Here is a 16,003-nt window from a genome sequence, read left to right on the forward strand (position 1 = left end):
AATTTCATTTTCTTACACTTATGTATTATTTACTAATGTAGGATTGACTTAATTTGATTGACAATTGATAAACAAACTGTTGACCGTGTAATGGTGAACCCGATACGGTTTTAGAATTGTTGCATCCGCAAATGCAATAGTAACGATTTACATTTCGCGAATATACTCACTTCTGAGCTTAGGCACTAATATTTAGTTATCTTTAGTAATATTCATCTCGTATGGCGTTCCGTCAATGACATAGAAATTGTTATAGCAAACAAGATGATAACAAAATAAAATTTCGGAATCGGGTTTAGCAAATCAGTAGAGCATCGTGCTGTGGAGGGCTAGTGATATTTTTAGTTTGTTATTTGGCAACTGATCCATAGATACACTCGACTAACGACGTGTTTGAACCGGGTCGCGTCTCAGTCGTGTGCGTAACTGTGCACTGCCGAGGCAGATATCTATCGGACGCTAGTGTACGATGTGGTGCTCAACATGATTTGAATACGGATAACTGATCATCTTATGGATCTTATGGATATCTCATACATGAACATATATCAATGATAATGGCAACTAATTCATCGGAACCTACGGTTCGACGGAATCGTTATTCACGGTCGTCTACGACCAGTGTGACGCAACTGTTATCTGAAAGTTGTTCGAGCCTTCTTCATCGGTTGACACGGCGTGGACCATCGGAAAAGCCCACCTACCGCGTGCGGCCAAGCAACAGGCCCGAAGAAAAACCGATAGATACTGTGAAAGTTTCTAGTAAAATATCAACCGCCGTTCCTGTGACAATTACCTCTGCCTTGGGAAGTACCAGAAGCCGGCTTGAAAGCAAATATTCAGCAGTGTTAGACCGTGTAAAACGTCGGGAAGTTATAGATCATGATAAGACATTAGAACCCAGTCCATTACGTACCCACGGCGCAAAAAAAAGTGCATCGAGTGTAATTTTAGGTGAAAAGGCTTATCCCTATGTGAGTGCATTAGAACAAAGTGGTGCTTATATGGATCGCGATGATATATATCGTTCGCGACATCGAAGTAATGGTAAACATACGCACAGGTACCATCAACCTGTGGAAGACGACGAAGCGACACCTACCAATGAAATGACGGAGCGAGAAGCCAAACGCAAGGAAATTCAAAGTCTGATTATGAAGTACGCTCAACTAGACGATCGTCCGGCAGAGCGCCTATATCCTTCTGTAAACGGCGAAATCTCCCGCCATCAAACACAATCCCAAACACAGAACCAAGTTGTGCACAAGTACAGGAAGCAAAAAACATCATCAGTGTTATCACCAACTGTCGTAAGTCATCTTCTTCCCAATCTCGATGCGCGACTTTACCTAGTGATTGATCTAGTGCCTCCACTAACCAGTGTGTGGCTTTTGCTGAATTTCATATCGAAACTAAACAAAAGCATTCATTGAATGCATTGCGGACCTATTCAATCAATATCATTATACATAACCAGTGCATATTATTTATGATGTGATCAAAGCGTCACCCGCTTTGGAGAAAAGACGTGACGGTAAGATCAAATTTAACCCATCAATTTCTATTACGTTTTGCATGCAATGTATATTCAAAGTGCAGGATTACCGTCTTTTCGAAAACTTAAAACATTAGCAAATCAGAATAAAATACTTTTCGCGTATTCTTTGTCAGAGTTCTATATTATTTTTGGTGTTCGTTTCAAGTACGTTTATTTTAAGCATGCATACAATCATCATATTACTACATGCTTGAGACAAGAACGCACACGTGTATATATAAAACTATGTCACAAATTGTGGAGTAGATGCGTAAAAATGTTGAATAAACACTCTATATTCGGGTTGATCAGACAATTGGGAATATTTTATACATCATCCTCCGTGCGTGGAGAAATCTGACACTGCAAACACATATTAATAACTAATAATAATCCTTTCCTAATTTTTCGTTTTTCTAATCGCATGTTCCTCTTGAGTGAAGTGCATCATATATTATTAAGTTATTCTATTTGCACTACAAATAAGTTGAGGTAATCTTATTATATAAATTTTATATAATTCGCCTTTAATTCAAAAAAGTTTACAAAGCCCAAACACAATTTGAAGAATTATATATATGTACGCTTACAACGCCTAAATTATAAAAAAGCACTTTTCCACGGCGATCAATGAATTATATTATATTTGTATATAGTTTAAAAATTATTTGATTGCATCAATTTATCATTACATTTATTTGATTATTCAGTGCATTTATAGTTAACGTAAATTTTGGTTTCAAGATTCATTACCATATCCAATCAAGTTACTATTGTGTTGGCGATTTTGTTGTCTTATGCTGTAAAATATATCGGGTACTTATTATAATTCATATTTAGCCAGGTCCATTCAGGCCTTATGTTGAAGACGACGAGCACGGTCATTTGATATATAGACATGGTGATATCTTATTAAACCAATGTGAGTATAATGAACAAACTTCATTTAGTGTTCTTCTTCATAATCACTAACATCTAAAAATATCGTTATCTTCTCATTCGATATTGCATCATTCTAAACACAATTACAAAAATACAATTTATGAAATAATACGAAAGCTAACACTAATATATATGGCATGGATTAGAGTTCTCAATGAACTATTCACTAATTATTATCATTAATAATATTTTATATTGCTTTCAACGTCTTTCAATATTATAAATGGAAAATGAATACACATACTTCCACAAATATTTACACTTCGAAATAATTATCGTATATTGAATTTATAAACACGTCACCACCGATAAGCATGCAACTAAAATATTATCCTTGTCGTAAACAAAAGCAATAGTGTTTAATTATGTAAATAGTACTATTTTTGGTATTTATATTAAAGTAACATAAATCAAATTTTATCATGTTAATCAACAAAATTATAGAGTACTTATTTAATAAAATCTCACGTAGAGCATGATCAAAAAGGACGCGTTGGTTAAACCTGTACTTTCGAAGTAAAATTTAAAAAAAATGTATTTGACCTGGTTTAGAGGAGGTTTCAATAATAATATATGCAAAATAGACACTCGTAAAAGTATTAGAATGTTTTATTCGAAACGGTAATCTTTCAAAAATGATTTAAAACCAGGCATGAAAAATTGATAAATATATATTATTTCATCTTTATCCTTATTATTCCAATGTTTAGCCATTTTTATCTTCATTTACTGGATTAATATATTTGTGGAATTTTAGAAAATAAAGATTTTTATGCCTGTATAAAATAGGATGAATAATTTAGAACAAGTTAAGTATTCTCGATGACAAAACATTCTTATTTTTCGAAGAACTTATTTTTTCTACAAATTGGACAAAAGCCAGAAAAAACACTATTATCGAGAAATTATGACTTGTCACTTTATGTTTGAACGCGGGCGACCTACCAGATATAAATGCTGAACAATATGGCCTTGATTTAGAACTAAGTTGAAATTTTTAACAAAATTTGTATTATTACATGATACTAAAATTTACTTAATAAATATACTGACATCTGAATTTTTTGACAGACCAAATTTTATCTACTCTAGGAGAAGGCACATTTGGAAAAGTTGTTAAAGTAAAAGATTTAAAACAGTAAGTTTGCATAAAATCGAAATTTAAATATTGAATTATTTTATTAATATTTTTTTTCAGAAATGATAGAACATTGGCATTAAAAATAATTAAAAATGTTGAAAAGTACAGAGAAGCCGCTAAATTGGAAATAAAAGTACTAGAAAAATTAGCAGAATATGATCCTGAATGCCGCAAGTAAGAAAATCATCTGAACTTTCAGTATTATGTAATATTTATAAATAAAACAATTTTATACCCGTTCCATAGTTTATGCGTGAATATGATTAACTGGTTCGACTATCATGGACATACCTGTATCGCATTCGAGATGTTAGGACTAAGTATTTACGATTTTTTGGTAAGTTCTCAATGTATAATAAATTTACTTGAACATATAAAAAATTACTTCGGAGTAATTATAACTTTGTGCTGCCATCACATATAAAAACTGACCGATATTTTGTTAATTAACTTAAAGTCTTGAAATTTGATCAAATGCATTTTGTAAAAAGCACACAAATATACATTTAATAGTTATTTTATTTCTCAAAAAAGCTCGGATCTATAAATCAGGCAATACGTTTCTAAGACTCTTAGTATATTTGAGAAAAGTAATAATGAACCCAAAATATTTGTTTTGCAATGCTGTGATATGGATAGTATTCTTTATCATATTATCTACGATAAATTGAAATGTTGATAAATATCTCTACAAAATATGATACCATCAACATTTATAATTAATTAAGTGCGTTAAAATTCAAAATAAATACCTCCGGTTACAAAAAAAAAACGCTAAGAGTAGATACATGCACACATATATAAAGATCCGCGGGTAAAAAGTCAACTACCATTATCTCAAAATGAAATAAAGTATACATTTTTTCAACAATACTATTTTAAAGTAGAAGTCGAAAGATGCGTAACCAGCATCTTTATCCATCATATTTAACCCAACGACGCCGATATCAGCAGATGGGCCCAGCAGATGTATGAATATTCATAACCAACGTTTTTTTCCAGTTTCTTTTAGATATTTTATTCAGTTTATGATATTTAAATAATTCAAGTAAAAATAATACAAATAAATGATAATAATTTTTGAGTACACGTTGTTTAATTCCTTTAGAAGATGTGTTAAAGTTAGATTGAACAGTTTATATAACCTCTATAAAAGCTTGCATGCGGGTACGGTAAAAAGAATCAACTGTACCCTTAACCTGGCAAAGGTTAAACAATAAGAAAATAATAAATAAAAAAATAAATTAAGTTAGAAAAAGCTATTTTAGAAGAGATAAATTAAAAAGATATTCTAGTACAGAAATTCAAAACGATAGTTTTTTCTTTTCTTTTCACATCTAAGTTTAGCTATTTAAAATTCTTTCGGAGATACAGGTCATGTTAATCCTTTTGTGTTCCTTCCTTTTGCTGAATTTTAAACGCGTTTCCTCAAAACTGCTCTTTTCAATACGATGCCCACAATTTTTCGTTTTCTACTGGACCGATGTACATGAAATTTTCGGAAAATCCTCTTATAGCCTTCTCTAAGACATACTAGCCTCATGTCAAAATTTTAATTTTTACTATTTTTTAAAAATTCGAGAAACTCAAAAAAGTGATAAAATATTGATCCAGAAATTGAAACAGTCACTATTTTGTCAAAAATTTCTAGATTAATCATTCTAGATTATATAATTTTTTTTCATTTCGGATTACTAAAAGGGTTGCAATCGCTGAGCATGGTCACGTGTCAACTTTTTGAGACGTCCCACTGAACCACTGCTAATTTTAAAATGATTAACTTTTTTGTTTGAATTTTGTTCTGTACTATTGTAACATAAGAAAATAATTGTAAAAATGATGATAGCATATAGATAAAAATTCATTGCCTTTTTTACGATGATTTAAAAACGATCTAGAATGCATGCCTCTACACTAGAATATCCCCTTAAATGATTATTATTCCAATACTGCAGATGAATATTTCTGGCAAAATACTAGATCGAGGTTATGTATACAATGTGATTTTTATAAAAAATGTGAAAGTGAAATTAGACCAACCCTGCCTTATATAGAACATGTAGTTATTGTGTTGAGCATCAAACAAAGAATTCGAAATAGGTAGAAAAAAGCTCTTTTTTAATGTTATTTACTGCCGACGCTTTGGAACTAGGAACGCGGTACGATCCATCTTCAGAACAAAAAAATGCAATATTGTTTTGCCAATTTCAATATATATATATATATATATATATATATATATATATATATATATATATATATTGATATATATATAATTTCAATTAATTTTTTTTTAATTTATTAATTATTAATTAATTTTAATATAATTTCAATATATATATATATATATATATATATATATATATATATATATAATGAGTAACAAATGTATTCTGAGTGGATAGGTGGATATATATGCGTGTGTGTGTGCGTCATATATATCTGTAAATTACTAGAGTATCTCACTCAGTAACATTTTAATGCGATGTTATTGAGATAACATTTTAGTCAAATGTTCGGAGTTATTGAGATAACATTTTAGTCAAATGTTCGGAGCTCAACACAAATTCATAAAATTCATTAAACGACACATTTTTTATAACTGTTTCAATTATCTTATTGTAGAAAGATAATGATTATTCCCCATATCCGCTAGAGCAAGTCAAGCACATATCTTATCAACTATGCTGGGCAGTCAATTTTTTACATCAGCATCATTTGACACACACGGATTTGAAACCGGAAAATATCTTACTAGTTAACTCGGACTACGATAGTGTATATTATCCCAAAAGAGTGAGTATATTACAATTATTTATTTAGCTTACTAATAAGGTGACCATATGTCCCGGATTATTTTGGATTTTTCTAAAAACAATATTTCTCGCATTGTCACGTACTTTAGAAGAGTCTTATTTTTAATATTTTTGTTACAAAACTCGTATTTGCATATCAAAATGCACAACACTATATAGACACAATAAGACACAATATTATAATATAGTATACTTACTAAAATAGGTATGAAGAAAATTGTACATAATATTATAGATTGAAAATATGAACAGATAGTTTTCATATTGCTTATAAAATGATATTAGAAACACAGATTTATAATTTATTTCGTACATCTTAAAAATCGTGAAAATATTCACTACGTCCGCTTAAATTCGTTTCGCCCACTCATTTCCTTTTGGGTTTCCGGAGTTTTGAAGCCAAATTTAAACTTTTAGTGTTAAATGGTCCGCTTTATGTAAATGATTCTTCACCATGATTTATTTCTTAATTCTTATTCCGCATTAAAAAATTATTTGAAGCCTTTAAAATCGCATCAGTAGAACACTTTTCGAAACAAACGACTTTCAACAATAAAATGATTTTCTATGTTTTGGGAATACTTGAAGTTGAATGTTGAAACTAATATGCACAAGGTTTGAGACAACAACCGAATGGTCAACTATCTCACGGTTTTATAATGGTCATTTGCTATACTTTATTTCTTATGCTATTATTATTTATATTAAAATATAAATTTGTAATATAATAAAATTTCACAAAAAAAAATCTCATAACATGTTTCTCAGCCCCAATAATATTTTACAGAGGTGTGAAGTAAAACGGGTTAAATGTTCAGACATTCGACTGATCGATTTTGGAAGCGCAACATTTGATCACGAACATCACAGCACAATTGTCTGCACGAGGCATTACAGAGCGCCAGAAGTCATATTAGGTAAATACATTACGTTCTACACCATAAATATATTTTAAATCATTTACCGTAGTGGAGCTCTCCATGGATTAGTGGTTAGGGCTAAGTATCTTCCAAACTAAAATTCCATTTCGATTTCTGCTTCGGACATCTTGATGTCAGGAGACGGTTTTTACTTGAAAATATAGGTAGCAATATGTACCCAAATGAAAATGGCCCTTATACGGTAATGCTGCGCCCAATAAAAAGGTCATCAGTGTTAGAGTTATTCTGCAATAATGAATGAATTCTAATGAAGTCATCAAATCGAGAAAGGACATACGTTGAGTTGCCTTTTATAGCTATGTTATTATAAAGTCGTCTCAACAAAATGTATAAGACTATCAACTTCTAATTTATGTAATTAACATATATAAAAAAATTTACCTTAGCAATGATTTATCACCCATTCTCACGTTTTCAGAATTAGGATGGTCACAACCATGCGATGTTTGGTCTATAGGGTGTATAATGTTTGAACTGTATCTGGGACTAACATTATTTCAAACCCATGATAATAGAGAACATCTTGCGATGATGGAACGAATTCTAGGCAAGATCCCATACAGGTAAAAAAAAATAGTTTGTAATTTTTTTACAATTGATAAATTGGTACTATTAACGAATACAAAATCCTATTTTAGTTTTAAGCATACTTTACAAAATACAGTATTTTTGGTCCTGTATACATAAATTTCACGCATGTGGAATTAATTTGTATCACCTTCGTTTTAGTATTGGTTTCATTTTTATTAAGTCAGATGTTTTGACTATTGAACTATTAAAATAAATATATATTTCAAAACAATTGGCTGTACGATATTGCTCTGAATTATGATAATAACATTTTTAAAAAAATAAATTTTGTAAAATAATATCAGCATGTCTATAAATAGCACACCTGTACTTTCAGAATGGCAAGGAAATCCAAAACCAAATACTTCTATCATGGACATTTGGATTGGGACGAAAAAGGTTCATCTGGCCGTTATGTAAATGACAATTGCAAACCCTTGATGGTGAGTACGTATGGATCATGCAAAAGCAAAAATGAAAAGTAACCCAATTAATTTGGGTAGAATACATAATGTCGATATTATAAGGTATGCTTTGTTTTATACGCAAAAAGTTTCAATAACGCTATTTAAATTCATACGTTTTATATAATACTAATATATTGATACGCCGATTTGAACCTAACAGACGAATAAATGACTCGTATTATTTTAACAGTAATATCGAAATAAATATTTGTGTAAAACAAAATTTTCTCAAACTGTTTTAAAATATAATAAATAGATTAGTTAACGATTTACGTACAATTAATAATATTTAAAAACGCGCGGCGACCGAATGCCTGTTTTCGTGTTTATATTATCGCTCAACGAACTTCGATAAACAAAATTCCACATGTTCAGACGGACGAGGAAATCGATGCTATAAATATATTTGTGTGGCTTAGTGGTTAGAGCTATGAGCTTCAAAACTGAATTAATCAAATAGAGATAGAATAATCATTGGGTTGCCTTATATAAATTTTTGCTTGCCATTAAAATTGGTCACGATTGCTAATAGAGCTCGTTAATCTGTTAATATAATAACAAACAAACAAAAAAACGTAGACACATGCATCGCATCGATACCTTGATATATTCCAAATTGAATAAATGACATTTAAATCAACTGTGTTAAAGAAATTCTAATAAAAATAGAGATGGAATAACCGTTGGGAAGCCTTCAAGAAGCAACGTAGTAGGAAGTGTCATCGCAACAGCTCGTAGAACCTAAGTTCCGAATACTGTTAAAAAAATCTATTAATGCGCATTTTTTGACAATTTTTTCGCAATTTTTGTTAAAAATTTCAGCATAATTGTGCTATAAACGTGTTTAATGTCATATGCAATTATTTCTTAAGTATGTGGTTGACTACTACTGACATATTTATGTATTTTACAGCGGTATATGCAATCGAATGACGAAGAGCACAGACAGTTGTTTCATTTGATATCTCTGATGCTAGAGTATGAACCGTCCCAAAGAATCACATTGCCGGAAGCTTTAAAACATCCATTCTTTCATAAGGTATCCATTAAACAGAATTCTAAACACAATCTCGAGCGGAGGGAAAGGTCTCATAGCTCTTCCAGATAAATAATTTCAAGATCATCAAACAAAAACTTGGCTGTTATAAGATTATTTATAAGAAATGTCTATTATATTAATATATATCTATATCGTAATAAAATGATTTTAATAAATTATGTAACAAACTCGAGTTTTATTTTTTCAATATTTAAATTATTAGTGATCGATAAAGTTTCAATATTGGACCAACATCTATGGAACCCTTTTGAATAACGGTGATTCTTAGCATTTCTTAGGTTTAGTTCTGCACATCATCAACCACCAAGTTTGAAAATGCAAAAAAAAAAACAAAAATTAAACATGTTCCTGTAAGCTTCATTATTTTGTGATTTTTTTTATTCACTGAAAAGATCTTAAAGCAAATTGCCAGACGATGTCAACCTGCACAAGTACCTCCAACACGAATCTAAAGGTTCACTTTTACGAGCAAGATGATATATACGCATTAAAATAAAATTTGTCCTATAACTGAAAGACGTACTAGCTTGAAAAACCTATATCATACACGTACAATTATATTATGTGAAAATTAAAAAATGAAATTATGGTAAAAAGTAATCAAATTACTCTTACTTCAATTACAAGTTTTTTTGCATTTTCAAACTCCTGGTGGATAGTGATCTGCAGGATTGAAACCTGGCAGGCAATGGTTTTTGTACTTAGCATGCTAAGAATTGCCAGTACAAATTTTATAATTTTCGCAAGGAACGTAGTTATTCAAAATAATCACGATAATATAAAATTATTCAATAATATAACATCGATTCAGGTTGGTATTAAAACTACAATACAAAGAAACTTTTCTTATATCCCAAAATTCAATTCTCATCATCAGGAACAATAATTTAGAAAAGAACTTCCACACAGGCATTTTTAAATATTATGATAAAAGAAGAAAATTGTAAGTTAAGAATATATTCTGTATATCGAATTGATTTCTATTCCATTCATATATTAGTTTTCTTTAAACAAAACTCATCTTTGATTAGTTTGACATATTTTTAATCGCGCCTTTCACCCCTTCTGTTATATTACCAAATCTTGTATTCATAAAAGTGTTAGTAATATATATATATATATATATATATATATATATATATATATATATATTTCATTATCAATATTTACCTGAAATGCTAATAAAGCAAATATATAGTATTAAAAATATACAAAAACTAACATGATATATAATATATTTCAGTTAAAATATAAATGATCAAGTAATGATTTTTTAAGTATCATGATCTGTCTTGCTCCTATTTACATTATAAAAATTAACGTTTTAATTTTAATGGGTTACCTTTATTTACAATTGTCCTTGATATAACAACGCACTTTTTTGTTAAAAATCGTTTCATTTTGCAATTATTAACGAAATTGCCGACAACTGTAATAAAATATCCTCGACTTGTGAACTTATATTTACAATTGCTTCTTAGAACACAACTTCTAATTCTCATTGCTAACTATTACCTGACTTATGCACTACAACGATGTATCACTTTTACATTTGCCTATATTAATATGCTCTACATTTTCAACTGGAATCTCAAAGGATAAAACGACGTGTTTGCCAGGCGTTTTATCATTTGGTTTAATCGACTCTGCATTTGTTAGAATCGGCATGCTATTTGATTGAAGAAGCGAACGCATTTCCTCACTGTCTCCGACCTCTGTTTTCTTATTAACTATATCATCACTAGCTTTGAATAATTCGTTAGAATAAACTGCTGAGAAGACGCGACACGACTTCTGATCTCCGTTGATCTTTTTCTTCGTGTTAACAAGAGAATAATCACCTTTCCTATCCCATGCAGGATTTAATATACTGTTAATATCTTTCATAGATCTGAAGTCAGGTATTGGCGGTGGTTCCTTCTCGATATAATTAATGTGTACTCCCTCCAACGCAGGTGCATCGTCGTTGGCGTCGTCGCTGATCTCCGTGGGGGTATAATAAACCGACATCTTACTCTGAGATTCATTCAAATTTGGAACTTCTAATGCAGCCAACTTATCTATTTTCGTTTTAATATACATATCTATGCCTGCAATATCTTTGGGATCGAACACAACAGAGTCGCTACGGCCGCAAGAACCGCTTTTACAATTCTCGAAATAGAAACTGGGCAAATTTTCTAAAACCTTATTAAGAGTCTGTTGCTGGTATTTGTACGACTCTCGGAAGCGGAGTACTTGATGAGCGCTAAACTTACGAATTTTATTTCTCTGGAAAACATAATTTTCCCTCACCCAGCTCAATTGGCCAGTCGAATAGTCCCGTACGCGTTTTACCTATAAAATCCAAAACAAATAAACAAAAAGTTAGACACGTTCCGAGTTTGCATTGCGCTCACCAAAATATGTGTTTCTACAATCAATAATGTGTCTGATGCCGCAGAAAAATTAAAATAAAAAATACCCAATGAATAATTCAGCAAAACTAATATATTTTTCATAAAAATAAAATCAACAGTAAAGAATAAACGTTGACGTATGTTTCCAATTAAGTTTATTTGCATCAATATATGAACATTATAACTGTTAATACTTCGCTACAATAGTGGCTATATAAAAGAAATACACGATTTTTACTGTGAGAAATATAGGTCACTAGATATTCAAATAATCTAATAAAACATGATAATAATTAAATACATGTAAAAACTTACCTGATCATAATATTGATCTCGCAATGCTGTTAAATGATGGGTGCCAATATCTCGTATTTCTTTTAAATGTTTAGCCTGTCCTGAATAACTACTCTGAATCCAATCCACTTGTTGAGCACAATTGTCCTTAATTCGATGAACCTAGTAAAAATAAATAAAATCAAAATTTCAGTTTTGATCAATTAAAATAAAAAAATATTAAGTTTACTTGTTGAGCGTAATTTTCTCTGAGTCTCTCAAGTTGTTGACTTTTATATTGCTCAATGTTGTCTAACATTGCATAGATTTGTTTTGCTCTGGGTGATGTTCTATCTTTATGACAACAATTGCAGCATTTATCAACAATTCCAAACCTTAAAGTAATATTTTATTAATACATATTAACAAATATATTTTACATTGTAAAACAAAAGTTATAAGACAACTTACCGAATAAATATGAACTTCAAAAGCTGTACTAAAAGTGTAATACCTAAAAAACAAGCAGCACAGAACGCTCCAAAAAATATACTCATAATCTTTACATTGTAAATAATAATAGGGTCAATGTACAACAATACTTCTGCTGTTGTATTGGCAATTGGATTTGTAGCAAAACAATAATAGCTACCACTATCTTCACGAGATATATTTTGAATAAATAGAGTGCCATTCTCCAAAACTTTCATTTTTAAATTATGTCTATTAAAAGAATTTCCATTTACAACATGAATTTCAGGATGCTTGTGAAATATATCTGGTACACTAGGATCAGGATTCCAATGCAATATATAATTATGAGGTGTAATCCATGTTACTGAAGGATGAGGGTTTCCGGCAAAACTGCATTCCAGTAGAGCTGAACTTTTCAATGCATGTAAACCAGGTGGCGATGTATGTACAATCCTTGGCTTAGTGCAATTCAAATTTTGTAATGTGGGAATCATATCATTAGGGTATGAATGAGGACCACAACTGAGATCAGAATTAAAAATTTTACTCCTGTTCTCTGCCCAGTTAGCAAACCAATGCATTCGACAATCACATGTCCAATGATTTTCTGAGATATTCAAGTCTTGTAGATAGTTCAGGGTTGAGATGGTATTGGGCAAATATGTTAATTTATTGCCACTAATATCTAATATCTCTAAATGAGGTGTATCTAGGAAAACAAATTGTTCAACTTCTTGAAGAACATCATTGTTCCTCACAAACAAATTTCGTAAATTGCCTAAGCCAATGAACTCAGAGTTATGAAGAACTTCAATTTTAGTGTGGTCCAAAATTAAAGTCTCTAGTTTATTATTCAATCGGAATAGTTTTTGAGATAAAGTCTTGATTAAATTATGACTTAGATCAAGATATTGCAAATTATGTAGCATACTAAATGTTACAATTGAAAGATTACCCAAAGGATTATATTGAAGATGCAATGTCTTCAATTCCTTCAAACCATCGAATAAACCCTTTGAGAATGATTCAAGGTTATTACCTGATAAATCCAACTCTTCCAAGATTGTCAAGTCCACAAGAGCATTAGAATAAATTCTTGATAAATTGTTATTGCTTAATGATAATGATTGCAAGTTTTTATTTTGACGAAAGAAATGATCATGCAATGTAACTATGCTATTTTTCGATAAATCTAGTATTCTTAATTTTGAAAGTGGTGCAAACACATTCACCGGTATCACGTGTAACTTATTTCCTCTCAAATGTAATTCTTCTAAAGCATACAAATCAAAAAACATAGTTCTAGGCAAATCTCGCAAATAATTGTTTGATAAATTCAATCGTTTCAATGAATAGAGTGGTTGAAGAACACCATTGCGAATAATTTCTAATTCATTACTACCCAAATCCAACTCAATTAAAGTGCTGGCATTATAAAACGACGTATTTTCAATTTTTCTAATTCTGCTATTTCTCCAAGTAAGTGATGTTATATTTTTAAATATTAAATTTTCTAATTTCACCACAGTCACATTCTCCAAATGCACTTGCTTGAACTGTTCATTTATAGGAAAATATTCCCTATTAGAACAATACAATGTAGATGCGTTAGCACACTGGCATTGATCAGGACAAAACTGGCTTAAAACCGGCTGGCATGATAATGCTGTTAAAAGCACCACTACAAATGCCCCAGGAAAGAACATATTTGCACAAAGGCAAATTATATGTCTCTAGCATTAAATCATGTTCATACTCCTGAAACAATCAATATTTCTTAAATAGAATGAGGAACAGATTATTAATTTTATAAATTCTAGAAAAACTGGACACACCAATGTCAGTTTCAAAATTAAAAAGAAATTGAAGCATATTTTTCATTCAAAACTTAGCTAGCAGAATTAAATTAACGACAGAGACGATGATTACTGAATAATTGTAACCCTGCACTAATTTAATAAACAACTCACTAAACTAAACATGATATTTTTTTTTAAGCTTTTGCAAAAAGAATTAGCATCAAAAGTATTGAAAGTTATATTGATATTGCATTATTACGAACTTTGAACAAAAAAAAAATACAATTTTATTTTCGTTCAATTTGTGACAGTTTGTAATAAAGTCATTTTCATTGAAAAGATTAAATGTTAAAAATCATTTTCATGAAGTGATTAATTATCCATTCAAATGAGGGTCAATTAAAGATTTTTTAGACCATTTTATTCATAAATATCAGAGCTAATTAATATTGTAAAAAAATAATATTAATAACATAGAATAAAGATAAGAATAATTTTGAAACCATGGATAAGAATGTTTTAGCATAGAGAATAAAGATAAGGATAATTTCGTAATAATTTGATAAAAATGTTTCAGAATTGCTTATTTTAAATTACATGTAAATATTATTTTCACGTAAAAAGGGCCAAAATAAATGAATTACATTAACCATCGAAAATTTATCTGAAGTATTAATCTAATATCAATGTCCAGCTGTTTTCAATTACCTCTATGACATTCACCTCACGTCACAAACCACTAATATACATATTGCTTTTGCGAATTTGCACACATTTCATAATAAAATGGTGAAATTAAAATATATCCACAAGTCGATATATTAATTTAATTTGATTAGCCACATAGATTATTTCAATATTAGTATTTATGGAAACATGGTTTTGTAAAATGATTCATTAAACAACTGTCGCGGACAAGTGCACTTAAAATTGTTAATTTGCTGTTTTTAAACTAGAATTTAATTAACATGTGATCTAATTTCAACACAAACACGATAACGCGAGAAACTTCAAACGATGTCCTTTTGTCACTTCGTTCTTGATTCGGAAGACATTGCACCACGCCATAGATTCAGAGACGGAGACAGTAATACACCATAATACACAAGTAGACGACACGGCTGGGTGATACACTATGGAATACGACATTACCAGATGACATATAAAAGTACGCAATTATTGCATAACATAACGTACGATACGGTGAAATATTATATTCATTTCGACATTTTGATATTTGGATATTTGCAACTTATTAGGAATTTGGGAATTATATTTCATAGACATTTAATAACTAGCTGTAAGTGAAATTCTGTCTTAAGGCAATTAAGGCATCGTGCCTTAAGGCAAATTGCTGGAACTTCCCGTACCAAAAATTATTATTTTTTTAAAAACGATTAACATTTTTGAAAAAATTTTACTTCGAAAAAATAAGATTTGTGAGAAACTACAAATTGGACAAAAAATTACTTTTTTTTGAAAAAAAAAAATTTTTTTTTAAAAAAACATTTTTTTTTTAATTTTTTGTTTTTTTTTAAAAATGTTTTCTTTATTTTGACATATTTTGCAAGATCTAAACTTTTT

At 30.2% G+C, this 16,003-nt stretch overlaps 2 protein-coding genes across 2 annotated transcripts; one reads left to right on the plus strand and one right to left on the minus strand.

Moving 5' to 3' along the window:
* The first annotated feature begins 434 nt into the window (after positions 1-434).
* On the plus strand, positions 435-9,548 carry LOC113378169 (dual specificity protein kinase CLK2-like). Its single transcript, XM_026618693.1, has 10 exons — positions 435-1,310; positions 2,378-2,459; positions 3,551-3,617; positions 3,678-3,794; positions 3,867-3,957; positions 6,246-6,416; positions 7,224-7,353; positions 7,796-7,940; positions 8,285-8,390; positions 9,328-9,548. The coding sequence occupies exons 1-10, from the start codon at positions 552-554 to the stop codon at positions 9,520-9,522; spliced, it is 1,863 nt and encodes a 620-aa protein (XP_026474478.1). The 5' UTR covers positions 435-551; the 3' UTR covers positions 9,523-9,548.
* A 1,218-nt stretch (positions 9,549-10,766) lies between these two features.
* On the minus strand, positions 10,767-15,509 carry LOC113378168 (immunoglobulin domain and leucine-rich repeat-containing protein 2-like). Its single transcript, XM_026618692.1, has 5 exons — positions 15,128-15,509; positions 12,618-14,378; positions 12,397-12,541; positions 12,189-12,329; positions 10,767-11,811 (listed from the first exon to the last, which is right to left on the minus strand). Exons 2-5 carry the CDS (start codon positions 14,324-14,326, stop codon positions 11,002-11,004), a joined length of 2,805 nt encoding a protein of 934 aa, XP_026474477.1. The 5' UTR covers positions 14,327-14,378; positions 15,128-15,509; the 3' UTR covers positions 10,767-11,001.
* Between the last annotated feature and the right edge of the window lie 494 nt (positions 15,510-16,003).

This window comes from Ctenocephalides felis, unplaced genomic scaffold (genome assembly GCF_003426905.1).
Source record: "Ctenocephalides felis isolate EL2017-DRISC unplaced genomic scaffold, ASM342690v1 CF-g0.4_SCAFFOLD_01886, whole genome shotgun sequence".
Taxonomy (NCBI): Eukaryota; Metazoa; Arthropoda; class Insecta; order Siphonaptera; family Pulicidae; genus Ctenocephalides; species Ctenocephalides felis.